Source organism: Cupressus sempervirens, chromosome 6 (genome assembly GCF_028749045.1).
Source record: "Cupressus sempervirens isolate cs-2001-9-10 chromosome 6, ASM2874904v1, whole genome shotgun sequence".
Classification (NCBI taxonomy): Eukaryota; Viridiplantae; Streptophyta; class Pinopsida; order Cupressales; family Cupressaceae; genus Cupressus; species Cupressus sempervirens.
In genome coordinates this window covers 659,059,922-659,087,819 of record NC_143123.1, presented here as the reverse complement: position 1 = coordinate 659,087,819, position 27,898 = coordinate 659,059,922, and the positions used below count along the sequence as shown (strand labels likewise).

The 27,898-nt window shown below is 39.0% G+C and overlaps 1 protein-coding gene across 2 annotated transcripts in view; it reads left to right on the top strand.

The window, feature by feature from the left end:
* Nucleotides 1–27,898, top strand: part of LOC149553916 (sodium/proton antiporter 2-like) — a 185,509-nt gene that overhangs the window by 62,821 nt on the left and 94,790 nt on the right. For both annotated transcript variants that reach the window (XM_089789258.1, XM_089789259.1), the window contains exon 5: nt 3,494–3,600. In XM_089789258.1, the coding sequence (XP_089645384.1) occupies nt 3,494–3,600 (107 nt within the window). The remainder of the gene's footprint in view (nt 1–3,493; nt 3,601–27,898) is intronic.

The window sequence follows — 27,898 nt, the reverse complement described above, 5'->3', positions numbered from 1 at the left end:
ATCAAAGGCAGAATGAGTGAGCTTCAAATGCTCACTATTAGATCACCCAAAGGGGAAGATAAGTCATGGAATTGCTACATTGTTTCATCTCCAATTCGGTACGAAACCTATGCTTGCTTGTTAAGGAGAGGGATGAAATAAATAAAAAAATAAACCAAGTGTGCTTTTAAGATATCACTTGAATTTGGCGGAATTAGCCAATGTATTACATGAATAAATAAAATAATTGTTAAAATACTTATATATTGTTCACTATAAATAAATATACAAATATTTAAAGTTAAATTTTATTTAAAGTAAAACAAATTAATAATTGAAATAAATTTAAAAGGGATAAAAGGTGCAAAGATAAGAGATATTTTAAAAAAAATTAATGATTGCAAAATTAAGCATTTAAGTTAATTAAAATTCTAATATTAATTTTGATAATAATAAAAAATATAATATAATTATCAAGTCATAAATTATATGTAATAAAATCTAATATTTGGGGATGTCACAAGACAATTGAAAAGACTTCTATATTAAAATAAAATAAGACGAGGACAAAGAACATTGTCACCAATGCACAATAAATGTGCAACTTTTCATGTCTAAAACAAGATTTTTAGTAAATGTAAAAATTTCTCTATTTTTGTGGGAGAAAATTGTTTTTTAAGCTTACCAAAATTAGGATTGACCAATCAAGATGAGGAAAAATAGGATTTATATAATCATGTAAAATATAAAATAATTATAAACTATATTAGTTGCATTAATTCTTTGATATGATTTCTTAATTTAATTTTAAAATTGAACTAAATGATTGTAATAGTATCTTGCAGCTTGCCTTTGGCAAGAACTAAAAATTAGTTCGTTTTATTTTGTTATGTTTCAAAACATATGAGTTAGGGGATTTATTTTGTTTTCAAAGTTTAATATTACATAAAAAAATGAACTTGATTTAGATATAATATTACAAATATATATGTTATTTATTTTTATATGTATTATTAAGTTTTATATGTCAAACTATTTTGATAATTTATTGGATATACATTTGGAGAGATGTTTTGTTTTGTAGGTTTGAATTGAAAACTTCTTTACACGAAACTTAGAAACATATAAAAATAAATAACATATATTTTTTTGGAAATTAAATAAAGACAAATTAATGTCAAATTTTTTCCCTTGCCAAACTCCTTCCGAACTTCTTAACTATTAAACTCGAACTCGAACCTTGTGACTTAGGATATATTCATATATGTTAGAATGATCATGGATTTGATCATTGTAGCACGTATATATATACATATACAAATGGTGCCATATGGATGGCATTAGACACATCTATATCAATCATGGTATGCTGATGTATGATACAATCAAGTAGATAAGCATGGATGCATGTATGTAGATACTCATGCTTGTATATGCATGTATACATGTATATGGATGAGCATGCATGCGTGTGTATGTATATGTGTGTATATATATGTGGACATGTCTATATATGTGCATATGCGTGCATATAGGTATGTAGATGCATGAGTATATGGTTGCATGTATGAACACTAATGTATGTGAGGGATGCACCATGAATGAGTTATTATACCTAAGAATGCATATGCAATGATGTGCTAACTACTATGTAGGTACTATATATACATGACAAGGTATGCTTTTTGATTTCCTTTCCTTATTTACATTTGTGTTTTTTGATTTTGAGCTAAATGGATTTCACGGATTGCATTCCCCTTTCTAGTACTCACTTGATGCATCTCCCCATCTTCTTCTGTCCCACCAGGAGTTAAATAGGTACATTAGAGAGGACATTTACAGGCAACTCATTCACACTATTTGGGTTAACTCCTATGGGGGCCTTTTCCCTAAGATGACCTTCCATGTGAAGCACTTCTTGGAGTGGAAGGATGGACTAATTATTTGTACTTCCTACCTCTCTCTCCATTGAGCTCATTCCCTCAGGATCCCCCTTGGTTCCTTTAGGGTGGGTTCACATAGGCCTTGTTGCGAGACCGATCACCTTATGGAAAGAGAGCAGACAATTTGTTAGCTTTGCAGTATTAAGGAAGTTGAGTCTAAGGAGCACTTCATGTTCTGGTGTCCTCTTTATTATGAGATTAGAGAGAGGTTCTATTGCCACTTCAAGGAGACTCAAACCCTCCCCACGTTTTTCAAATATGTTGACTAGAGGTGCCATGCATTGTGTTTTCAGGAAGCCCTTAGGCATTGAGATCACACACTCCTACACCATCACCCCATGATGCCTCTGCTTTGTCATCTTATTACTTCTTCACAAGGATTCGTTTAGCATGTAGGACCAAGCGATTGTTTGGCACCGCCCCTTCTAGATCCCTGAGGCCTAGGTTTGTGTACCATTAGATGTTGACATCCTCTCCCAGGATCACACCGAGGCGACCCAGTGTTCAAACTATCCCTATTGGTTATACTTCGATTCGACAATTCTTCATGGCTATTTGGAACCCTTAGTGGTTTTTGGGTTTTTGGAGGGTTCTTGCTTTCCTCCTGTGCTCTTTCTCTTCTATTGTTTGTGTTGTTTCTTCTTGGGCACCATTTGGTATCCTTATTGCGGGCTGGCCCCTTTTTTGTATGTGACAATCCTTTTGACCCTTTGTGGACTTTAGTTGGACATTAATAAATTTATCTTAAATTATCTTATCCTTTATTTATTTGTAATTTATTTTTGTATGCAAATTTTCGCTTAGAAAACACGCTTCAGTTTGCTTACAATCTAAGTCACAAGGTTTGAATTGGAATTGGAGTTCGTCGATCATAAAACTTGGATGGAATTCGGCAAGGGTAAAAATTGAGGAAAAAAACAACATTAAATTTAAACTTATATAAATTTATTTATTTTAAATATGAGTAATATATCCTCAAAATTGCCCAAATAGTTTGACATTGCTAAATAATTAAACTAAATAACTCAAAATATTTTAAAATAAAATAATATTATTATAAATAACAATATTCTATGACTATCAAATATCATAAAATTTGGACAAAGTTCGAAAAGGGTAAAAATTTGCTGAAATTTGAATTTCATGGATGAAATTTGTTGTATGTTGTGACTTAGCTTACAATAGTGAAAAATTATACTTGGACATTTTTATATTTTTCTTTACACTAACAAGATAGTGTTTATATTTGATGATTAGGCCCTTATTTTACATTTATTCCATAGACACTATTTATAGATTTACAATACAGTGATAACCATGTAATTATTCCTAATCTTGATGTGGTATGCTTCAATATAAGCTATTCTAGTTTCTGTTGTATCAGCAAAAGACTAGCATCCTTTTTTATTTTCTATTTCTTTTGCTCAAAATCTACTGCACAGTGCTAAAATTCTAACTACTTTGTTCCTATTGACTTTGAGAGGACGTTTGGTTGTTAATCTTACTCTTGTTTGTTATTCAAGTCATCTATAAGCCTATCGATTTTGAATTATTGTTTGGTGGTATGACAGATTGGCATCTTCACATTTTTTCTTAGTTCCATACTGGATAATTTGACTTCTACAATTGTGATGGTGTCCCTTTTGAGAAAACTAATACGAGATCCTAATTATAGAAGGTATGCATTTTGTACTTCTTTTCTAATTAGTTCCTTAATTGCAATTCAAAACTGTTTGAAAAAATGACAATATTGAAAACCTTGAAAACAGAGTGTAGAGTGGAAATATGATTCAAGTTCACAGAGATATGCAAATAATACAAGATAATGCAATTGAGATACACATAAAGTAAAACATAGAATGTACCTTTAATACCACAATACCAGTAGGCGAGGAAATGGTTTCTTTATTAATACCCCAAAAACATCATGAGTACATTGACAATATTCCAAGTACTTATAGAGGGGTTGGTTGGTTAGGAGAACCAACCGACACATTTCCTCGCTTCCTAACTACCCAACTCAACTAAGCTTTTAACAAGTACTAAGCACAATAGTTACTTTATTTCGACTACATCTATCCTCCCCCCCCCCCAAAAAAAAAAGAAGAAGTCGTCTTCCAAACGACTGCTGAACATAAAAACAACCAAAAAAAATTTGATTTTAAGAAGAGGGATGAGAGGACATCCCTGTACTCGGAGCTACCCGCAGCTGTTGCAGGTCACGTTCAGCTGTCTGTTGTTTTGTCGAAACACCTTGTAGTACCCTTAAGGCATCCGTCTTCTTTGCTTCTGCTGTGATGATCTTGCTTTCTAATTCAGCTTTCTCTATCTTCCAGGCTTCCTCCATGGCAACTTTTTCTGCTTTCCACTAATTTTGAAGATTTTACCTTTCCAGTCCCCACACCTTAGCCAAGTTTTTTTCTTGCTGAAGTTCCAAGAAGGTTCCCCGAAAGGCAACTTCCATAGTTGCAAGGTCCTCCATGAGAGGTGGTGACTGTTCCTGTCCATTGGAAATGACAGAACTTCTTGTCCATGTAGCGACCATGTTCTCCTGTGAATATCCACCCTGCTCTAATAGTCCCCAATCTGTATGGTAGCCAGTCTGCATAAATGCGGCCAATACTTCCACTGCTGTTATGACAACTTTCAGATTCCGAGACCTAGCCTGCCGCATGAGCTTCTTGGTAGAATGCTCCATGGCATGCAACTCAGTGAGAAACAACTCTTCCTTGGTTGCAAAAGAAGCCATGTCCTGAGGTTCCCCCGCTTGCTTTTAATCTCTACTTATTGCTGTAGAAAGGACTACTTGTAACACAATCTAAAAGAAGGGATAGTTATTAACATTTGTATGATGTATGATTGCATTTCAAAACTGATTGAATTGAATAAAGTTGATCTTTAAATCCTCGAATAACAAAGAAAACATTTACAGATGTGGAAAGGTCTTCTTGTAGCACAATTCAAAAGGAAAGATATAGTTATTAACATTAACATGACATATGACTACATAATCACATAAGGAAGCACGGAGTTTAAGCTTTGCTTTGCCTCATACAATTACATTCTTGGCTCAGTGAGCATCCATTTAGTCAATCCTCCAATGGAAATCCATTCTAATAGCTAGTTGCACATGGTATTTGCTACTACACACTCCTCAATCTTGATGCTTCTAACAAATGGCACAAGATATCAGCTCTTGCTGTCTCAAAGATCTCCTTCCACAAGGAATTTAAGGTTTGTGCCATGATTGAAGGTTTGCATTTCTAGGGGGTGGAATGCAAATTGGACATTGCAGATGTGTTTCCTATTACAGCTCCAAAAAGATCCCAAGTGAATCAAGAAACTACCAACTGTTAGCATGAATGCTGATGATATTCCTTTGGGGGATTATCCTAAGCATTGGAGAGTTCGTTAGCATGATTGACATGTTGCATTCATGACTATGCTTGTCATTGATGTTAACATAGTATTGTTTCTGTAAATACTGCCAGAGTAGCAGACAGAGAATGAGGTCATACAGACTGTGTATTGTGGATGAGGCTCAACGCAGTTGAGGACAGGTTCTACATTGTGTCCTGATGAAGTGGACAAGTGCGCGTGCAGAGAGTCGAAGACATGCGAGAGTTATTCAAGAATTATAGAGGATAGTGTGCAGACATAGTACCTGAGAAGTGGTTTCTAATGTCTAGATTGTATCTCTTATAGAGATAGAATCGTGATGAGTGGAGTTAGACAGTAACAGTAGATAGCTTGATGATGGCATCAGCGAGTGTGCGAAGTTGGATATCACACATGCGGAATATGTGAGAAGTTGTATTTACTGTGAGTCAACAATGTTTTGTAATTGTGCAAATGAATTGTAATATCTTAATGAGGTCCTTTTATAATTAATTGGAAAAACCTCAAGGCCGACTTAGTGAATTATTTTGAGGATATAGTATAGTGGAAGGTTATTTTCCTTGTGATCATGTATGTGAATTTTATGTATGCAAGTGTGAGTAAGTTGTGCAAGTGCGAATTGTACGAGTGATATGTGAAGTTGGTAAATGCGTGTAAGCGATCAAAGGGATCAGTGTGATGCGAGTTCGAAGATCTGAAGAGGTTTGGTCCGGTGAAGAGGACAGAAAAGGAGTTCGAGTTATTTCATTTCTATTATTGTGCAAGGAATAATATAAAGACTAGTTGGACAGTGAGTTCGGTGTGTTTACCGCATAGGTTAATTAAGAAACGCACATAGAAAATAAACACGAACACGAACAGCAAACAACAGAACTTTTATTATTCGCATATGCCAACAGTACATTATGCTTCGATTGTAAGATATGATCTCCTCCTTACAATGCTTCCCGAAGGGGTTATAAATACTTTCCGAGAACTTTCCCGAACGAGTCCGTCGTACAAACTATTTACCTGTCGGCTACATAACAAGACTTTTTTCGAAGGGACTCGTCGGCTGATGCACAATTTCTTTTCCGAAGGGACCCGTCGACCGATACACAATTTCTACCGACGACATCATCCCCCCCAAAAAGAAAAGTCGTCTCCTGACGACTAGCAAAATTAGGAGACAACCCACAATCAAGAAAAAGAAATACTAGAGAGAAGAAGGAGGTGTCCTAGAAGAGTGCTGTTGACGACGTAACTCATACACCTGATCAGTCCGGATGCGCAAATCTGTCTGAATCTGTGAATTAACCTCTACGGCCTACTTCAGTAGAAGCGTAGCATCCATAGCCTGCCTTTTGGCCAACTGCAACTCATGTTCTGCCGCATCTTTATCCCGGATAGCCGCGTCCCTCTCTTGTACCACGGCTGCCATATCCTTTAATAGTGTTGCCCGCTCTACTGCCCAAGCTGCCTGCTTGTCGGCCAAATTAGTGGCTAACGTTTCTCTTACCTCTTTTTCAACCGCGAGAGATCTCTGGGCTGCAACACTGTCTGCTGCCCTATTCGCCTCCGCGCGCTGCCGCGCATAGTAAACCTCTTTGTACAGTCCCACGATCTCATGTGCCAACTTCATCATCGGAGTATCACTCGGTCCCAATTCTGGCTCAGTGGCCCAATCTGCCAACATTTTTGGTGTCTCAACTGCTGACCAACCTCTATCCACAAAACAAGTTTGAAATCGCTTAGGACAAATCCCACGAATATATGCTCGGATCAAATGCCACTCCCTTCGCCGAGTGAGAGCCTGAATCGCCACATCATGCCCCTTCTTCAATGCAAACTTCATAGTCTTGAGGTAGTCCCTGCACCTGTCCTCATCCGACCCGTAATCCTCCTTGGCGAAATCGTCCAATGACCATTCTGCATCACTATTGTCCTCATCAGCGGGAGTCATGCCCACATCCGGTGCCGCCTCCTCTGTTGTCGGCACAATCACGGCATGTGGTATTCCCTCCTCCTGAGACTGAGGCTCTGGTACAGTTGCTACTCCGGAATAGCTAGGGGACTGAATGGACGGGCCACGCCTGTGAGGAACGAGTCAGAATTGCTACCTCATAAAAACACTGGCTCTATCCATGACCTCTGGTTGTTCGGGCTGCGCTGGGTCCGTACACTCCTGCACTCCTCTGTCTGGTACGTTCTCTATTGGAAGTACCTGAGCTTCCGTTGACTGTGCTACGGTAATAGCTGCTGCTGGTTGACTTATGGCAGGCGCCACGGGTGTTGCTACCGGAAGTGCTTCAGGGGCTGAAGAAGTCTCTCAGTTGACGGGTGCTGCCAGGTGGGCAAAGCCGACCGCAAATCCTGCTCCCGGCCGGACAGGAGAAGGCCGTACCCCATGTTGCCATGGTGCGGCTAGTATGACTGCCTGGTGGGATCCTCCAGTCATCAATATTGGTCGCCGAGTCTGTCCAAACCTCAGAATGTGAGCCATGTGTAGACCTCGGAGTATCAACTCGGAAGTCATAGGAACTGTAGTATGCGAAAATAGCAAGGGGGTAGCCGTGACAATCTGAACCTCCTCATCATCCTCGTCCTCCCCTTCTTCTTCCTCCACACTGTCCTGCTCAAAAGATGTCTCCTATCGGTCGCTGTCAGTATCACCTGCCATGTCCATCCGGGGCCTCTTTTGACCTGTTGAACCCTTCTGCCCAGAGATTGTGTCCAAGTGCTTCCATTGCATGATAGGAGGTTCTCCTGGAGCCAGTGGTCCAGGCTTTGCCTCTAACTCCTCCGTTGGAATCATCCGTGCTACGGCATCAAGGAATAGACCAATGGTGTAATCGGGCATATAGAAGGTCTTGTGCTGGAGAGTCATGAATTCATGCATCCGTTCAGCCAACACAGACGCCCAATCGTACACTTTCCCAGTCATTATGCCGTTCATCATGGATACCTGCGAAAATGTGATATCCGATGCCCTAGAGGATCCCGTGAGCCTGCTTTTGACCAAGTCCATCAGACACCGCCATGGCCACTCCTGAATGTCGGTTATCTTTAAACCCCTTCCCTTCGATGTCTCAGCTAATGCCGCCTGTTCTGTTTCAGTCAAATCTCCACATACTAAACTGATTAAAAATAGCTTCCCATCCTTTGGAATTTTCTTCGGCTGAATCTTTCTACCCTACTGCCCTGGAATGCCAAAAACATGTTTGAAATCTACTGCCTTGAATGATACCAGTAAGTTCCGTCCCAGATACTGAAATGTGCTCGTCCGAGAAGCTCTGCCATATGTCTCGATCATGGTACGCAGATACCCTTCATAATCTCGAATGCAAAAAATAGGCATCTGAATGGCCTATTCAACCTGCGCTCTTCTGATGCTTGCTTTAATTGGATGGTCATCAGGGGTTTCTTGCCACCATTTCCGGCAATCCTTTCCATTCAATCCCTCAAATTGTATAGTCTGTGGTGTGACTTCAGCTGCTGCAGGTGCTATAGTCTTACGCTTCTCCTTGCTGCTGCTCGAGCCTTCATTCAGGTTACCTGTACCTGCCATGCTCCTTCCTCCCACAACTTTAGACTGTGCTAATTGTTTTTTCCACTACCGTTTACCTGCAGATTCCATTAATTATCTCTTTGTCTTTTCCTAACGGTCTCCCAAATCCGTACAGTGAAGAATTCTTCCAAATCCGTACGGTGAATTGCAACCTTTGGAATGAGAAATCCGTACGCTGGAAAAGTTGGAAGGAAAATCAAATAAAAAACCGTACCACCAGAAGACCACAATTCCATACCACAGTTTCTCTTCCCCAAATTTGTACGGTGGTATTTTCAATGCCCTCCATTGATGATGGTATACTGCCTTGCTTATTGGTGAACTCCGTACCTTAACCTTGAGAACCTTGCATTCAATAATCTGTACAATGAAATCCGTACCCCGCTCCTCAGAAGGAATCCGTACGCTTGAAATGCTGGAAGTTTTTTGTATGGTTGATGATTTAACAAGCTGTACAGTGCCCAGGCAAAAATCCATACGGTAAGTAGTGAAATCCGTACCATGAAAAAGTCTCTTTTAAAAAAATCGTACACTGCCACAAAAATCGTACTACCATCTTCCAGATATTAAAAACCGTATGGTGCTCCTTCTTTCAGATACTAAATACTGTACGGTACTCTCCTTCCCTTATGAAGCCGTACAATACTTTTCCCTAAAAATCGTACGACACTCTTTTCTTTGAAAACCGTACAGCATATTCCATCCTCTGAGAAATCCGTACGGTGCTTGTGGAAGCCGTACGGTGCTCCTTCTTTACTGTGAAAACCATACAGCACTAAACCGTACAGTACTTTTTCCCTTTTTTAGCAAAAAATAGCAATCAGTTTTCCCTTTGACCGCCATCATTGTCGGTCTGCAATGTCAAAGGGGTCTCCCGAAGGCCATTCTGTGACGCAGAAGTCTTCCGGCCGTGATATATCTTCAACTTCGACCCATTCACTGCCTGAGGCACTTCGTGTCCATCCAAAGTCCATAATTTGATTGCTCCATTGTCCCCTACTTCCCGAATCTGATACGGCCCGACCCACTTAACCTTGAACTTGCCCGGTTTGATCTCATTTCGGCCATCGTACTTCAATACCCATTGTCCGGGCTGAAACTTGTTTAGCTTCAGGTGCTTATCGTGCCATGCCTTCCGCTTATTCTGCGTTACTTCAGTTTCCCACTGTGCTAATAATCGCTTCTCCTCTAACCTGTTCAGTTTATACAGCCGCTCCCTTAAGCTTTCCATGTCGCCCAACTTGTTTTCTAGTGCTATCCGCAAGCTTGGTATCATAAATTCCGCTGGTACTACGGCCCCCTGTCCGAACATCAGTTGAAACGGCGTGTGTCCTGTTGTAACTTTGTACGCTGTGCGGTAAGCTCACAGAGCAGAAGGTAATTTCTCCTCCCAATCCTCCCCTTCGACTGCTCAGGATTTGTATATAATTGATACCAGGATTTTGTTGGTAGCTTCGGCCTGTCCGTTTGCTCTTGGGTAGTACGGACTTGATAGTGAATGGTAAATTTTGAACTCCGTGGTGAGCAGTTGGATCACATGGTTTACAAAATGTCCTCTATTGGTTGTTAATTGTAATGGAATGCCGTACCTGGTAATAATTTGCTCATAAATAAACTGTGCTGTACTTACCGTTGAGTTGTCTGGTAGTGCACGCGCCTCCACCCATTTAGTCAAGTACTCTGTGGCGACCACAATGTAACGACATCTTCTGGTTCTGCTCGTCTTCAGGGGTCCTATGAAATCCAAACCCCATCATTCAAAAAGCTCCTGAGCATGAGAAGGATTCAGAGGCATGAAATCTCTTTTCAAGGGTTTTCCAGCTCGCTGACATGTATCGCATGCAACAACCCATTCCCTGGCGTCATTGTATACTGTTGGCCACCATAATCTTGCTAGAAGTATTTTTCGTGCAGTTGTGTCCGGCCCCATGTGTCCTCCTGCCGGTCCTTTGTGCGCTTCCTTCAGTACCCATGGAATTTCTTCCTTCAGGACACAACGTCTTAGGATCTTATCGGGTCCCATTTTATACAACAATCCATTAATCAGCTGAAATGTTCCGCTCCGTATCACCAACTTCCGTTTTTCATTCGGTGGCATGGTATTTGGAAACTGTCCTATTGACAAGTATTCACCGATGCTTGTATACCATTCTGGTAATGCAGCAATCTAAAACAGTTGTGCGTCAGGAAAGTCATTATTTACATTGTCTGCCGGTTCTCTTGTTCTGATACGTGACAAATGATCCGCGCTTACATGTTTCTTTCCTGGCCGTACAATAATCTTGAAAGTAAACTCCTGCAACAGGAGTAACCATCGGCTGATTCTTCCTTGAATGACTGGTTTGTTGATCATATACAACAGGGCCTGATGATCAACATAGAACACAAATGGAGTGGCCAACAAGTAATGTCAGAATTTGTGCACAGCATAGACCATCCCCAATGCCTCCCGTTTGGTGGTACTATAATTTTGTTCAGCTTTTGACAGCAAGCGATTGGCGAAATAGATCGGATGATCCAACCCGTGGCTTCCTGTTTGCGCGAGAGTTGCTCCGATCGCATAGTTCGATGCATCCACATGCACATGAAACTCCTTCCAATCTGGGTATGCCAAAATAGGTGTTGTAGCCAGTCGTACCTTGAGTCCTTCAAATGCTTCATCCTGTTCCTTGTCCCATCGGAACGATTCTGTCTTGCAAGTTAATCTATCCAACAGATATGCTATCCTGGTACAATTTTTGATGAAACGCCTGTAATACCCTATATGCCCAAGGAAAGATTTTACCTCTGTCACATTGGTGGACGGCTGCATCTCCAATATGACCCGCACTTTGTCCGGATCTGTCTTCAGTCCCTCCTTACAGACTATGTGTCCGAGCAACCTTCCGTGTGGGACCATAAATCTGCACTTCTTCGGGTTCAGGGCCAAACGCGCACGGCGACACCTTTCCATACACTCGCCTAAGGCTGCCAGATGTTTGTCCTTCGCACTGAACACTAACCAATCATCCAAAAATGCCTCGAAGTTTCTGACGGACATCTTGTCAAAAATGTGTAGTATGATCCGTTGAAATGTCGCAGGCGCATTGCACAGACCGAACGACATCCGATTATAGGCATAGACTCCATCTTCTACGACAAATGTCGTCTTCAGTTTATCCTCCTCCGCGATTGAGATCTGATTGTAGCCGGAAAAACCATCCATAAATGAGTAGATCTCGTGTCCCGCTACCTCCTCCAGGATGCTATCCGTGAATGGGATCGGGAACGGATCCTTGATGGTGACTGCATTCAGGCATCGGAAATCAACACATATTCGGATCTGAATGGAGTCCTTCTTCAGGGAGATCACGATCGGGGATACCCATTCACTGGTCTGCACCTTGAAAATAATTTCGGCTTCTAGCATCCGATTGATTTCCTCTGTAACCTGGGCCGCATAATTTTGTTCATTCTGTAGGGCCTCTTCCGTACAGGTATTGCTCCTTCGATCAATTGAATGCGGTGCACACACAATTCAGGTGGTACGCCCTTCAGGTCCTTGTATGTCCATGCAAAGACATCCTTATACTCTAAAAATATCTTGAATGCTGCTGTCTTTAGTACTGGGTCCCAATTGTCTCCTACCAGTATGTTCCGTGGTTCTGCTTCGTCTCCCAAATTCATGGTCTGCAACGCGACTTCATTGTATTTGATGGGCTCTCCTTTAGTGAACTGATGTGCCGGGGTCACATCGAGTGACGCATCCCCTTCCTTTATTTCAGTGAACTCCTTTGGAAATGCATCGGTATTGTGTTCTTCTATTGTCAGTACGTTGCAGGTTGGAAACAATTCATAATCCTCTATCTGCCAATGGTAAAGACCATTTATTGAATCCAAATCGTCATCTCCTTCCAGTCGTAAAACTCCCTCCTGATCCAGTTCCATAGTTTGCCCCTTTTCATCCTCTTCTCTCTCAGAATTTGACGATAGGGCTTCTTCCCTGACCATCTGAGTGTGCAGATCGATGACATACTTCCAGCCTTTGCTTTCGAGTGATAAAGTATTTTTCTTGCAATCGTGCTTTGCTTTTTCTTGTATCAGCCATCCCCTACCCAGAATAGCATTGTACCCCTTCCGCCTGAGAGGAATCACAACGAAGTCCAACAGGAATGGTTGTGTTCCGATTGTCACTGGTTGCGTTGTGAGTATTCCCAATGGCTTGATTCTTTGTTGATCGGCTGTTAACAGCTGGAAGGTAGGTGGCCATAATGTCGGCTGTCCCAATTTCCTCCAGGTATCCTCTGGCAACACATTGACACCAGACCCTCCATCCACGATCGTGTCTGTTAACATAGTTCCGAGAATGCCCATTTCGACAACCGCTGGATAGCGTCCAGATGAAAGAGCTAACAGCATCGGGTCTTTTGTACTTGTGTTTCCCTATTTCTCCTTTTCTCGCTCTATTGGTTGCTTAGCAATCGGGATTGTATTCGTGAGTGCCATACAGAGTTGAGGCATAGTGAGAAACAAATCATTTATCCTGACGGGTATCTCAGCTTGCAATATTTGCCGTACAATGTTTTGTTCTGCACAGTTCCGGACGGAGGTACTTGGCGGGTCCTTCAGGTGTGACGTTTTCGCCTGTGTTGCTTTCTGGATCTCTGCCCTTGCTTCCTCCAGTCTCTTCTTTTCTTCCGCTGGGTTCGGGTATAGCTTCGCCTGCTTCCGAGTGATTGCCTGAATTTCTTCCTCGTCCGTCCCCACGGCAATCAAGTTTACTCCGGACTTCGGACACTTAGTATCATCATGATCGCCAGGTCCACACCATTGGCATAGCAACTTTGGTGTGTTCGTCGTTGTACACTCTCGGGCGAAGTGATCCCATAGATTGCATGCGCGGCATTGAACTATCGGTCGGCCATTTGCATCATACTAGATCCGATTTCTTCCGCCATTATTGTTGCTGCCACTATTGTTGTTGTTGTTTTGACCACGCCGATTATTTCTGTATCCTCCCGATGTGGCACCTTCCGTATTGGTGTTCCCGTTCCCTCCTGACGGGGATGCCTCCTGTGTTAGGAACACTTGCTGCGGTGTTCTTGTTTTTAAATTGAAAGGGCATTCCTTTACCGAGTGTCCCAGGATCTGGCAAATTTCACAAAATTGATCTTTCGGGCAGGATCCCTTTGTATGGCTTTCTTTCTTACACTCCGTGCACCATAGGTCATTGCCCTTAGTCTCCTTGTTCATGTTTTTTAATTCCTTCATCATTCGCATCATATCCTTCTAGAGGGCACGGACCTTCCTGTTGCTTCCCTCGTCATCGCTGCTATCTTCTCCTGAAGATGCATCGTCATCTAAATCGAATGAGCTGTTCTTCTTCTTCTTCTTTGTCTTCTGGTCACTTTCGAGGTTCATTGCCCGATTGTACGCTTCATCGTATGTTGATGGTGGCACGATCTTCATCTTTTTCCGCAGCTTCAGGTGAAGGCCTTCAATGAACCATCTTTTCTGGAGCCCATCTGCCGGCTTATTCTCCATTTTACTGATTAAGTCCTTCAACCTCCTGGCGAAGACCCGTACTGTTTCATTCTTCTTTTGCTTGGTATTGAATATCTTTGCTACAATTTCATTATCATCACGCAAAAGTTGAAATTCTGCGATGAACTCCTTAATGTTATCCCAACTGTTTAATTTTTGTGGATCAGCATCAGTAAACCAATCAATCGCAACACCCCGTAGGGTAGCGGGAAATTGTCGGATCCATTTGTTTGTATCTGTTATGCCATTTGCCCTCCAGATCGTTTCACATGTTTTACAATGTCGAATGGGATCAGTTGCTTCATCACCATCAAATTTAGGCAATTTTTCCTTCGGACCTGCCATTATCACTGTATGTCGGGGGTTTTGTTGTGTACCTGAGTTGTTTTGCACTCTCGTACTGTTTTGAACACCCGCACTGTTCTGCACACCCGCGCTGTTTCCAACACTCGCGCTGTTCTGCACACCCTCGTTGTTTTCTACACCCGCGCTGTTTTCTGCTTCTGCACTGTTTTCAACACCTATGCTGTTTTCTGCTTTCGCCCTGTTTTCAACACGCGCTGTTTTCGACTTCCGCGCTGTTTTCGACTTCCGCGCTGTTTGGTGAAGAAGAGGGTTCGTCAACCGAAGCTGTTCGTTCCGAAAGTATATCTCGGACGAAGAGGTCACTCCACGCTCGTGCTCCCTCGGCACTCCGAGCCGTGCGAGTCGATCTCCTTCCGTCAGGATTCTCTTCCTGTGGCGTGTGCAGGTTCAGAAACTCCTCCCTCGCTTCTTCCACCAAATCAAGCCGTTGTCGAGTCTCCTTCAACAATCCTTCCGCACTCTTGTTTCCGTTGGCAATCTTCTGGAATCTCCTTCGACGCTCTGTCTGCTGAGCCAGAATTAAATTTTCCTGCGCAATGTGTATGTCATCTTTTTCCTTCAGCTTATTCTTATCTTTGTTCAACTGATTCGACATTTAATTCATATCCGCCTGCCTGCGTACCAAGTCCATCGGGCAACGACGCCAAATGTTTACCGCATAGGTTAATTAAGAAACGCACACAGAAAATAAACACGAACACAAACAGCAAATAACAGAACTTTTATTATTCGCATATGCCAACAGTACATTATGCTTCGATGGTAAGATATGATCTCCTCCTTACAATGCTTCCCGAAGGGGTTATAAATACTTTCCGAAGAACTTTCTCGAACGAGTCCGTCATACAAACTATTTACCCGTCGGGTACATAACAAGACTTTTTCCGAAGGGACCCGTCGGCCGATGCACAATTTCTTTTCCGAAGGGGCCCGTCAGCCAATACACAATTTCTACCGACGACACGGTGGTCTTGCCCCTGAAGCTATTTAGACAGTTTTCCCTTTGCCTTATACAACTCCTAATTGGGATTCAAAGTCTCCTAACAGGGACTGGTATATACTGAATGTATTTCATAGATTCCTAACAGAGTCCATCCTCTACAAGAAACTTTTATATTAGTACATCATTTTGTGAGTACCATCCCCACTGTGGTTTTCCTTTTGATCAAGGGTTTCTCTAGTTAACATATTTGGTGTTATTGTGTATGTGTATCTTCTTATGGTTGCTGATTATATTGTTCACATGCTTAAGGTTTAATAAGGTTGATAAAAGTTATATTGATTCACACCCCCTCTCAGTTATCTTGGTGGACTTTACTTTCTAACACCAACTACGTCTTCAAGGACATGAAGGAATATTCTATTACAAATTTCAAGGATAGGGATATTACAAGCTAAGGTTGCCGTTGCACCAAAAGATCGACCTATCAATGCCCCCAATACAACCACTAGACCTATAGAACACAGGAGGCGGTTAAGCCATGTCACAAATCTCGAAGGGGAACGTTGGCGGTTAGTCCAACAATTCCCCCCTCAGCGTAACCCTAGGAGATTTGAACCTATGACTAACCTTTGATACCAATTGTTACAAGCTAGGGTTGTCATTGCACCAAAAGATTGACCTATCAATGCTCAATACAACCACTAGACTTATAGAACATCGGAGGCGGTTAAGCCATGTTATGAATCTCGAAGAGGAATGTTGGCGGTTAGTCCAACAAGGGATGTCTAAATAACTTGACATCCTCTCCTAAGATTTTTGATTTACCTGAATAAGTTTGAGAAAAGAGCGAGGTTGAAGGGGTGGAACGATTGGACAGAGGCATCTGGTCTAGCTCTACAGCATCCTGAGTTTGACTAACCACCTTGGTTTTCCCATTGGCTGATGCTAATGGGCTGTGTCGATCACCCCTAGGATTTGTCTTGCCCCAACTTGCCTCACTAAGGGGTTGCTAGGTTAGGTCGTGGGGACACCCTGAGCCACCAAAAAGAAGGAGTTTTAAATAAAATCTTGATGAGGGAATTGCATTTGACTTGTTCTACGAGGGCTTGAAAATCTGTAAGTAGGAAGCATTTTGCTTACATTTTTAACATTATTCTGAGCAAATTTCAGTCCCATGGAAGTGTGTCATCTGAGAGGATATTGCTGTGATAAAATTAAGGATCAAGGAGGATTAGGTTAGTTGAGTGTTTTATGACAGCTGAAATCCCTTAGAGGTCATATTATGCATAGATGATCAGGATCAGTTTGTGCAGAAGCTAAATATTATTTTTCATGTTGTCTATGCTGTAATTCTTGATAACCTGCAGCAACGACAGATCCCGAGAGATAGACATTACACCCATATTTCTTGCTACATTAATTGAGGAAATCCATTGGGGCCCTTCCTTACCTTTAAGTTTTAACCGACAAAACTGAGTTAGAAACAATCTTGCAAAAAATCTTAGACTACCAAAGAAACTTAGAAAACCTCACGAGTGAATATGTAAGAAAAGACCTCAACTATGCAAACAAATTCAAAAGCCCCCAAAACCAAATTCGGCCAAGAAGAGACATCAAGTTTGAACTGAAAGCAACCACCTTTCTATATTGAAACAAAAGAGTTTCCATGGTCCATTGGGGCCTCTCATTGACAATGTTTTTAGCTTCCATTTGCAATCTTTTTGTTTTTGTTGTCTACTCTCTCTGTTGACTTATAGTACTGCAATCTGTTTTTGTCTTCTTAAGCTTGAAGATGGTAAGGATAATTGTGATAGATAACTTATCAAGCTGCCCCTAAGGCTTTGTGATCCCAAGGATTTTGTAGCAATGGTCAAGCTTAAAACTTTAAGCTCTAAAATTTCAGGTTGGTGGTAGTCTCATGATTATTTTTTAGTAAAATTAAATGCTAAATCTTTGTTTAAACCTGAAAATATTATTGGCAGGAATTTAAAAAATTATATATGCAATGAAATTTGGCAACAAAATGTTAGGAAGCAGGTGGGGGGAATTTTAAGCCTCACCCCAAGTTTCAACCCCACCCAAATATGCCCCTGTAAGATATTCTAAAGGAACACATTAGATAAAAGAAGTAGGAGGCTCAATAATGGATGATAACTTTTCATGTTTAAAACTGAACTCACGTCCTCTTATTTCTCAATCTATAAAATTTTGTTTATCTCATTACTTTTTAAGTTTGTTTGCCTGTTTTTAAACAATATTAGGTTATTGAGACTATTTGCATCATGCAAATAATTTCGAGATGACTTTTGAAGATGCAAAGAGCTTAAAGCACCATGACCATCAACAATCTTTGCAGTGTATAGAGACAGCCAGCTTTAGACAGGCCCTAGAGGTTAAAACATGGTTCCTAGATGATAAGTGGTTGGCTATTGTGGATTATCTTTTGAGTTTCACTAAGTCAATCACGAGTATTATCAGTTTTGTTTGTATGGATTTTTCATGTTGGGGTGACATATATGATGACTTGTAGTCCATAATAGAAAAATAAAGGCCATACTAGCAGTAGCAGCTAAGGAACATGAACCAATAGAAATAACTTTCAAATAAGTGCAGCTAATTGTTGTTGATCATTTGAACTATATGATTGTTACTTAATTTTCACACATGTTCAAATGGAGTAAAGCATACATGTTCATCACTTTCAAGTCATACTCTGATACCAAAAAAAAAAGGAAGCATTTTTCATTCATATTGAAATAATAGTCAATGTCTTTGTATTATTCACCATGATGGTACAATTGATACTTACAAGCTTGAAATAAAGATGCTGAAAGTGAATTTCTCTCACACATTTTGACTATGAGAGTAGTCTCTATCTACTAATATATATTCCTATTTTACTAAAATGAATAACATGAAAGGAGTATAAAGAGAGGAACGGTCATGGGCACCAGTCATTGCCTGTATGATTGGTCTAGTTGCATCCATTCGCTTCCATCCGTTCACTGCCCCAAACCGCGTCCCTTCTATGTATCCAATCTTTGCATTCATACAAAAAGATGGTTAGATCCAATGGATCTAAGCAATATCAGTACCTCACTTTGCCTCACATTCATAGTCCTAACATGCTACTCATCTCAGTGAAATAAACACATACATCAGCAGACAAAGAAAACAATCACATAAATGCTTTATTACTAACATTTTTGTTTCTTGTACAACGTGATCATAACAGATTGAACTATTTGTGTATGGCCAATTCATAATAGAAAAGTAAAAGCATTAAAGGGACAAGTCATTTTGATTTGAAATCTTCTGTTCTTAATATCAGAAAAAAGTCAGACATTAAAGGGACAAGTTGAATAGGTTTGAAACCTTTTGTTTCAGATGGAGTAATAGGGCTGAAAACATCAAGTTGTAACAAAGATCAATATAAGTGTGCTGAAAGGGAAAAGCTACAGCTGGCTGAAGAAATGAAACATTATCTTCAAGACCTACGGTATGATTTACATAAGCAAGTAAACATTTCTTGTCATATTTTAACTACAAATTTGGAAGCAATGGAGGCAATGAAACAGATAAGACATGGAATGGAACCTTTATCTTTCCAGCATAAAGTTTAAAGAATGGAGCTATAAATAACAATCACTATTTAGAACAAAGCAATGTATTATCAATATACTGAAGGGCAGAAATAAACAGATCAAGGGTTTTGCCAATAGTTACTCCATTTTCTTGGAAATTTTATATGTTCGTCAAGACTATAACCATATAACAGTCATACCTAGATTCAGAAATGCAGCCCACATACCAAGTAGAAATGAGGCTGAAATTAAACAGCAGACAAGGAGACCCAACTAAGAATTTAAAGAAGTCACGTAAAATACCAAAGGTGTAGCTGTGGGAACAATCCTTCCAATCAAAGATCAATTACTATATACAAAAGCCACTTGCAAATAGTGTTGAGGAGAACGAAATTGGAGAGAATGATAATCCTGTTTTTATTTTCAGTTTTCATTCAAGTGGTTGTTATGTTATATAGCTATTTGGCTTACCAGAAATCCAATAGAAGAAACCTATATGCTGGAAATCTATACAAACAAAAGAGAGATGCCATATAATTGAGATAGAACATTGCCTCACTGAAGGAATGAATTCAGAGTCACGTATGAGGTTTATACAACAAATAGATCTTAGGAAAATAAGATTTTTTATAGCAGAAAACCCAAATGGATTTACATCAAGAAAAACTTCAAAAATTTTCTTTCATGATGGCAAGAATCAAGGTAAAAAAAACCAAAAAACTTACAACTTTATAGAGGATCAGTTATAACACCATAGAAGGCTCATGGCTACTGCAGATAACCCATGAATTTCTTAGCACCGACAATCATCAGACTCAGCAAAGCCGTAACCAGCCATGGCATTACAAGCACAAAAGAGAAGAAATATAGCACTCGCGGCATGAAAGATAACAAGTAATGAGAACTCTAGCACTCACGAGTGTAGCAGTCATGGCTGCAGGTAAAGGAGTTACCAGAACTCCAAATGCAGAAACCCGTGTAGAGAGAACGACACTGGAGCCACAAAATGGAGCAACTCCAGCACTCATGGTATAAAATGCAGCAATAGTTAGACCCAGTAAGCCATAGCAAGTCATTGGCATCCAAAGAACTCAAACGGCATAGCTACATCAGAGCTACGACATACTAACCAACACTCACAACAAAAATGAAATAAGACTAGGAGTTGTGAAAGACAGAATGCTGCCATGATGCATACAAAAACGTCTACCAGTCACAACAATATAGAAGTTTCATAGCAGGGGCAAAGAACATTAACGTCAAATCCAGAGCAGTTACGTTTTTGATAAAAGCCAAGGCAAAGTGCAGAAAAACTCGTAGATACCAGCATGGCACGGCTAGGGTTTTATCAAACCCTTCTTCTCCTTCTATTCACATGCATCGACCTAGGAATGAAATAAAACAATGTGTTTTGACTTTCCTCCTTTTGCCTTGTATAAATTAAACTTGGATCGATAAATTTTTGGGTCCACAAGGGAGATATTATACAAAATAATCAAAATGAGAATATAAGACTTGATTATTTAAGTCTATATTTGTCCATTAATTGTTTTGTTATTTTTATTATTATTTTTTGTTGTATTCATAGATTTTGTAATTATTATTATTTAGTTGATCATTATAAATCAATTGAATAATAATCAATTTTTAAATACAACAAAATAATAATAATTGTAATTAAAGATTAAATTATTGTCAAACAAAGTTAACTAGAAGTACTAAAGGTTATGAGGGGAGTTGCATTCTTAAATGCCTAAATTCGAGGGTAATGTTTCAGTTGCTATTTTTAGACTTTCAGATCAGACTCATGACTTTAGAGTCAATTATGGAGCGATTTTTGACATTTACGGAGTCTTCTTGGACTTGTTTACATGCGTATTGGGTCAAGGCATAGTTTGGAGTGTATGTAGCGTGTTTTTGGAGCTATTAGGCTATTTTTGTAAACAATTTTCTCTAGATTTCGACCCTCACTTCCTGATTTTGTGGGAAGCTGGTGTTGTTTCATTATTGTTATATACCCCTCTTGTTTATAGAGAAGGGGTTCAAATTTTGAGAGGAGAGAGTTGTGCATGTGATATTCGTCCTTGGCATCTTTTTCTCATTTTTCCTAAGCTACTATGCAGAGATATTGTTATTTGGGCCTTTGATCATGATACAACTTTCATTGGATTCAACTTTTGGAGTAAAAGATCTAGCTGTATGCTTTGTGGCGATTGATGTTATCTAGTTGTGTTGTATTTTGAAACCTTTTGGGTAATGTCTTATTTTCTATCTTCCATGTCTGATATCTGTTATTCATAGGTTTTGAGTTGTGTGTCATTGTTGATATATTGGACTGTGATTTATTTCCTTTCGTATATTCATCTTTTAGCGTTCTCTTAAATTATTTATGTGGATTAACAGTTCCTTCAAGGTGTGTTTTCTATGATTATTAGTTGAAAGCGTTCATTGTGTTACAAGTATAACAATAATTTGCATCATTATTTTTGGTGTATCACCTTAGTTTTCATCATTTAGGTTTTTTTCATTTTTAAGTTTACCTTTTTACCCTTTTCCATGCAAATTTCATGTCTTCATTAGCATAGGTGAGATATGAGATATATTAGATAGGAACCGGCCTAGAATCTGGAGGTTCAATCAGGTCATAGGTTACCCACAACCTCTGGTTGATCCAATGTTTCTCTAAAATTGTTGAGGATTTTAGGACTTAAAGCGTTAAGGTGCAGATTTTGGAGATAACAGTTTTTGGCACGCTCAGTGGGACACTTACCTTAATTTTTTAAGGAAGTTGCTGCTGTTTTTGACATGTGAACAACAGGGTTTTGATATTATTTGCTCAATGATTTTAAAATCTACATATCTGGCGACTCTGCGGGAAAGAAAAGTACAGATTAGTGCTGTTAATGAAAAAAGTACAAACTAGAAGCTCTAATACATTTGAATATCTGCAACTTGAGACACCTAAAAGGCGTGGGAGAACTCTTGCTAGGACAAAACCAACAAAGAAGAATCAACAATTAGCACCGAATACTTGAGTTTATCAAAGGAAAAGTCATGTAGGTAAAAGAAATATCAGGCATTCAACAAGTCCAACTTGTAGAATCGAGCCTTTTGAATAAGAAATTTCTATTACTTTCACTGGTACAACAACAAGCTCAAGTTCTACAACAAATTTGTTTCCAAAACTAGCTGTAGTTTCAATACACCAACAACAGATCAGTCATCAGCCAACATTAATGGCACTACCAAGAGCTTTTGCTTTTGTGCCCTTTAATCAAGGAAGTCCTTTAAATCTTCAACAACATAATGACATTCCTTTGGCAGCCCTAAGTGGGGTACCATATTTCATTGGAGCGGGCCAAACCACAACTTTTGAGCATGTTAGAGATGTAGCAACTCTTTGCAATTGTTAGTATTGCTTTTGGATTAGATTGTGTTGAAATTTTTTTATCATCAACGTTTTGAATCACACTATGTGATTCATCATCAGGATGAGAGAGCAAGAGCTGCAAAAAATAAAGTGAGTTGTAGATTGGGGCTAACACCAAAGATATAGGGGGTTGGAGATACGGAAAGCACACAAACCAAGGGAGGACACCAAGAAGGCCTTAAAAACACAAGAAAATCAATAACATAAAGACAATAAGAGAGAATGTAAAAAATAGAATATGCGATGGAAAATAAAAAGAAATGACAAAAGGAAATGAAGGAGAAAACCCAGTGAGTCACTAAAAAACACGAAGCTCATGCCAAGTTTTTATATATATACACAATATATATATATATATATACATATATATATATACATACATATATATATATATACATACATATATATATATACATACATATATATATATATATATATATATATACAAACAAGCATTTACATAAATATACAAAAATGCAGCAAATATATATATATATATATATATATATATATATATATATATATATATATATATATATATATATATCAAAGTAACGTGAATCGGACTCGGATCGGAATCGGCAAGGTTGAATCGAATCGTGAATCAGCAAATTTGAAAAAAACTCTTTAAATTTAAAGATTTTAACAATTTAAAACTTATTTCATGCACCCTTTATTGAATATAACTTAAACACACTATAACATCATCAAATAGAAGTTAAAACTTAACATACATAAACATGGAAGTTTGGAACATAAAATCCATCACATACGTAACTATGTTATCTAAAATGTAAATTGTAGGCTAGCTGAAGTAAATAGAAATCAAATGATCATAATGATTTAAATCATATAATGTATGTAAGATGATCCATAAGACATCAAATCATAAATGTATGTAAGAATCTAAGATGAAGATCCATGAAAGTTTGAAACATATGTCTATCAATGATTCAGTATCAATATCTGTAAACAAAATATAAAAACAAGGCTCCAGCTCAAGCTTTAGGCTCATAGTCATCATCATCCTCAAGTTCGGCTGCAGCCTCAACCTCAGCCTCTGAGTATCCAGTCTGCCTAGTAGCAAGGCATCTAATGTAGGTCCTAGAGGACTGCCGAGCCATATCTCTCGCATGTAAGATGGGCTCACGAACGTCACTAGGGCCTGTGTCTGTGCGTGCGCATGTGCGTCTACCAATGCCTGAAGAACGTGCTCTAGCTGCCTCAGCCTCTATATCCACCTGGTCAACCCATGCACGGTCTTCCTCAGTGAAGACTGGATCCACAACCTCTCTGAGCCACTCTGATTCTGGATCAATCTCCTCCAGAATGATCAGAGAGGAGTCAGTGCCCAAAATTTGTCTGATCCTAAGACAGAGGTTGTAATAAACAAAGACAAGATCATTCAACCTCTGCACTGTCAACCTGTTTCTCCTCTTCGAGTGGATGTGCTCGAACATGGACCAACTGCGCTCACATCCAGAAGCGCCGCTTGGCTGACTCAAAATACGGATGACAATTTTTTGAAGTTTTGGGGTTGTGGCCCCAAACATTTGCCACCGTCTATCTAAAATAAGGGAAAATAAAAACAATTAGTCTCATTTACAAATTACAAGTTAACTCTAAAATTATATAATCAACTTTAAGTTTAGAATCTAGATTCATGAACATTGAATATATTATTTAATTTTTACTTGGCCGTATTGTTTCCCAAGCATCTATGGCCATCCTGCTAGAGAAAAGTGGTCCTTTTTTATTATTGAACTTATTGAGCTCAATAATTGTAGCACTGCTATCCTCATCAGTACTCAACTTTTGGATCATTGTATATAATCCGGTGAGAACCTCCTCATCCGCCTTGAAGTTAGGACAGAAACAAATTGCTGGATTCAAAAAGTAAGCTACTGCATGAATGGGTCTGTGGAGCTGATTCTGCCATCTCCTATCAATGATGTCCCAAATAGGGGCATATTTCTCCTGCGCTCCTCCATACTGGGCTCTAATGGCCTCCTTGGCCCTATCCATGCCCTCATATATGTAGCCCATAGAGGGCTTCTCCCCATTAGCAGTTCGTAGGAGAGATACAAGGGGCTTAGTGGTCTACATATAAAGTAAAACAAAAATTTGAGTCAAAACTTAAATATAAAATAATTCAATAATATAACTTAAGGTAAAACTAAATCATTAAAGTTTTAAACAATTAGCATAGTAAACTATAAAATATTAAATGTTAAATTGCAATAAATTTACCTTAAGGATTTCTCTAGCAGGTTTCCAAAAACCATCATCATCAAATATGCAATCTACCATACCTGTAGTGGTCGTAGCATAGGAAGATGAAATCCTCTCCTGCCGTACAAACATGCTCCTCAAATCATCCCTTGATGTCAACAAGGACTGCAAGGTGATGAAATTTGAGGCAAACCTCGTGATCCCTGGACAAGCTAACTCTTTGTCTCTTGTGTACTTTCTCATTGTGGTAAGGACAAATGAATGATTATAAATAAACTTGCATATTTGCATATGTTTTTTGCCCTTTCCACACATGACTTGACCCACTCAAGTTTTGCCAATTTCCTCCAACATGAGGTCAATGTAGTGTGCCGCACAAGGGGACCAAAATATGGTGGGGTGCCTCTCTATCAAAAGTTTACCTACAATAATTTTAAGTTAATTAAAAATTCAAATTTCAAACATGTTAGAACTTAGGAAATTAAAAAATTCTAAGTTAGAATTAGAAAAAGTTCAAAATTCAAATAAATTTATTTTCAAAACTTGAAAAGAGTAACATAACTTGCTGCATTATCCGTTACCACTTGCACCACATGTTGTTCCCCCACCTCTGCTATGACTTCCTCAATAACCTCACATAAGTATGTGGCGTTTTCTACATGAGCAAAAGCATCAATGGATTTGAGGAACATGGTATATCCTACAAGTAACAAAACAACGAATTATAAATAGCAATGAACAAATCAAAATTTGAAATAGTCAATCACGATTCAAAATTATGTATGTAGGAAAGTAAAATGATCAATCACCTCCACAGGATACAAGAAAATTGAGGAGTGTTCTTCCCCTCCTATCTGTCCAACCATCAATCATGATGGTGCAACCTTTTTTGATCTACTCCTTTTGGTTGTCCTCAAGCTCATGCCTCATATCCTCAACCATTTCATCTAGGAGGTATCCACTCAACTCAGCCTCAGTTGGGGCTTTAAACCCCGAACCACAAATAGCAACTACATCTATCATGTTCTACCAATAAGGAGCCCTGTCACAAATAGATAATGATATTGATTAGAAATTTAGATGTCAAAAACTCAAATCATAAAACAAGTAGATATAATTAAAGTTTTACTTTTACTTTTAACTTTAACTTTAAAGAAAACAAAGAAAAAAGAATCAATTACCTGGCTGCAATAAATGGAATGTTGCAAAATTACCAAAATTTGCGAATCTCTTTTCTGGCAGCATCATGAATCTCCTTATTCAAACCCATGCCCTCAAGCGTGGGTTAGGAGCCAGGAGTAGTGCGGGGCACAAAGTAACCATCCATTCTATTTTTCCGCACTCTAGGCCGCAATAGGTTGGTGTTGGACTCTATCTCAGTATAAGACCGACTACCACTGGCACTAACATTTGCATGAGCACTAGAACTAGGACGAAAAGGAGGCCTAGAAGAACCCTCTCCAACGCAACCTACGGATGCGGAAGCGGATGCAAATGCAGATGTAGATGCGGCTGCGGATGCGAGAGCACGGGAGCCAATACCTCTTAACCCTTCAAGTTGCATTTTCCTATTCAACTTTTCTTGTTCAATTTTTTCTAATGCCACTAAACAAGTGTGTTTTGCCTCAGCAGTTTGATGAGTGCAAACTGTGACATCATGGCCAGGTATGCCAGCAATGTGGTATTTCAATCTATAGACACCTCCAGAATTTATTTTTTCTTTACAAAACATACATTTTGTTTGATATTTGGTTCTTCTAGGAAACTCTTTATTATATTTCCAGCATTCATCTTTTTTACCCATTTTGGAAATTGGAAAATGAAAGCAAAGGGCTGCTGCAATAAAAAAAATTATGTAAAATATCAAAGTTTGCAACTAACTAACAAAAGCTACAAAACAACAAACCCTAGTTTCCAATTTAGTAAAAATAAAAAACATTCAAGATTTGCAAATGAACACTAAAAAAATTTAACAAAAAATGCATAATACACTAATATGCAAAAAAAAAAACTAGCACTTACCTCTTGCAAATGAGTTGAGGAGTGTTGATATTGACTCCTTAATGCTCCCAATGCAATTTATGGCCTCCCCAGATGGACTTCTGATCTCTTTGGTGCTCTTCCTTCTTGCCGGTTGGAAACCTATGGATTTTCTTTTCTCTTCTTCTCTCTCACTCTTCCTCTCTTCTACTCATGCTAAGCAAATAGAAGGCTCTTTAGGGTTATAACAAAGAGGAAAGACAAATTAGAAAGCAAATAAAACATGTGTTTTTAAAAAAAATCCAACTTTTCATGCTTGTTGCCGAGGCCGATTTCTGGTGATACCCGATGGCGATTTTGGCTATTTTTGCCATGAATCGCCGATATTGGCAATTCAGGCGATTCGCAAGAAAAAATCGTCAATAGCAATTTCCGATTCAAAAAAAATCGGAAGTCGTGAATCTTATCGCCAAATCGGCAATTTCAGCAATTTTAAGGCGATTTTTGGAACTATGATATATATACATATATAAACAAATATATATATATAATTATATATATATATAGGTTCGTATATATTTTTTTGTTCATATATTTGCATATTTGTATATTTATATAAATGCTTGTTTGTATATATATATATATATATATCATATATTTGCATTTTTGTATATTTATGTAAATGCTTGTTTGTATATATTGATATGCATATATATATATTGTGTATATATATATATAAACTTGGCATGAGCTTCGTGTTTTTAGTGACTCACTGGGTGAGCTTCGTGTTTTTTAGTGACTCACTGGGTTTTCTCCTTCATTTCCTTTTGTCATTTCTTTTTATTTTCGGTCGCTCTTCTGTTTTTTACATTCTCTCTTATTGTCTTTGTGTTATTGATTTTCTTGTGTTTTTAAGGCCTTCTTGGTGTCCTTCCTTGGTTTGTGTGCTTTCCCTATCTCCAGCCCCCTATA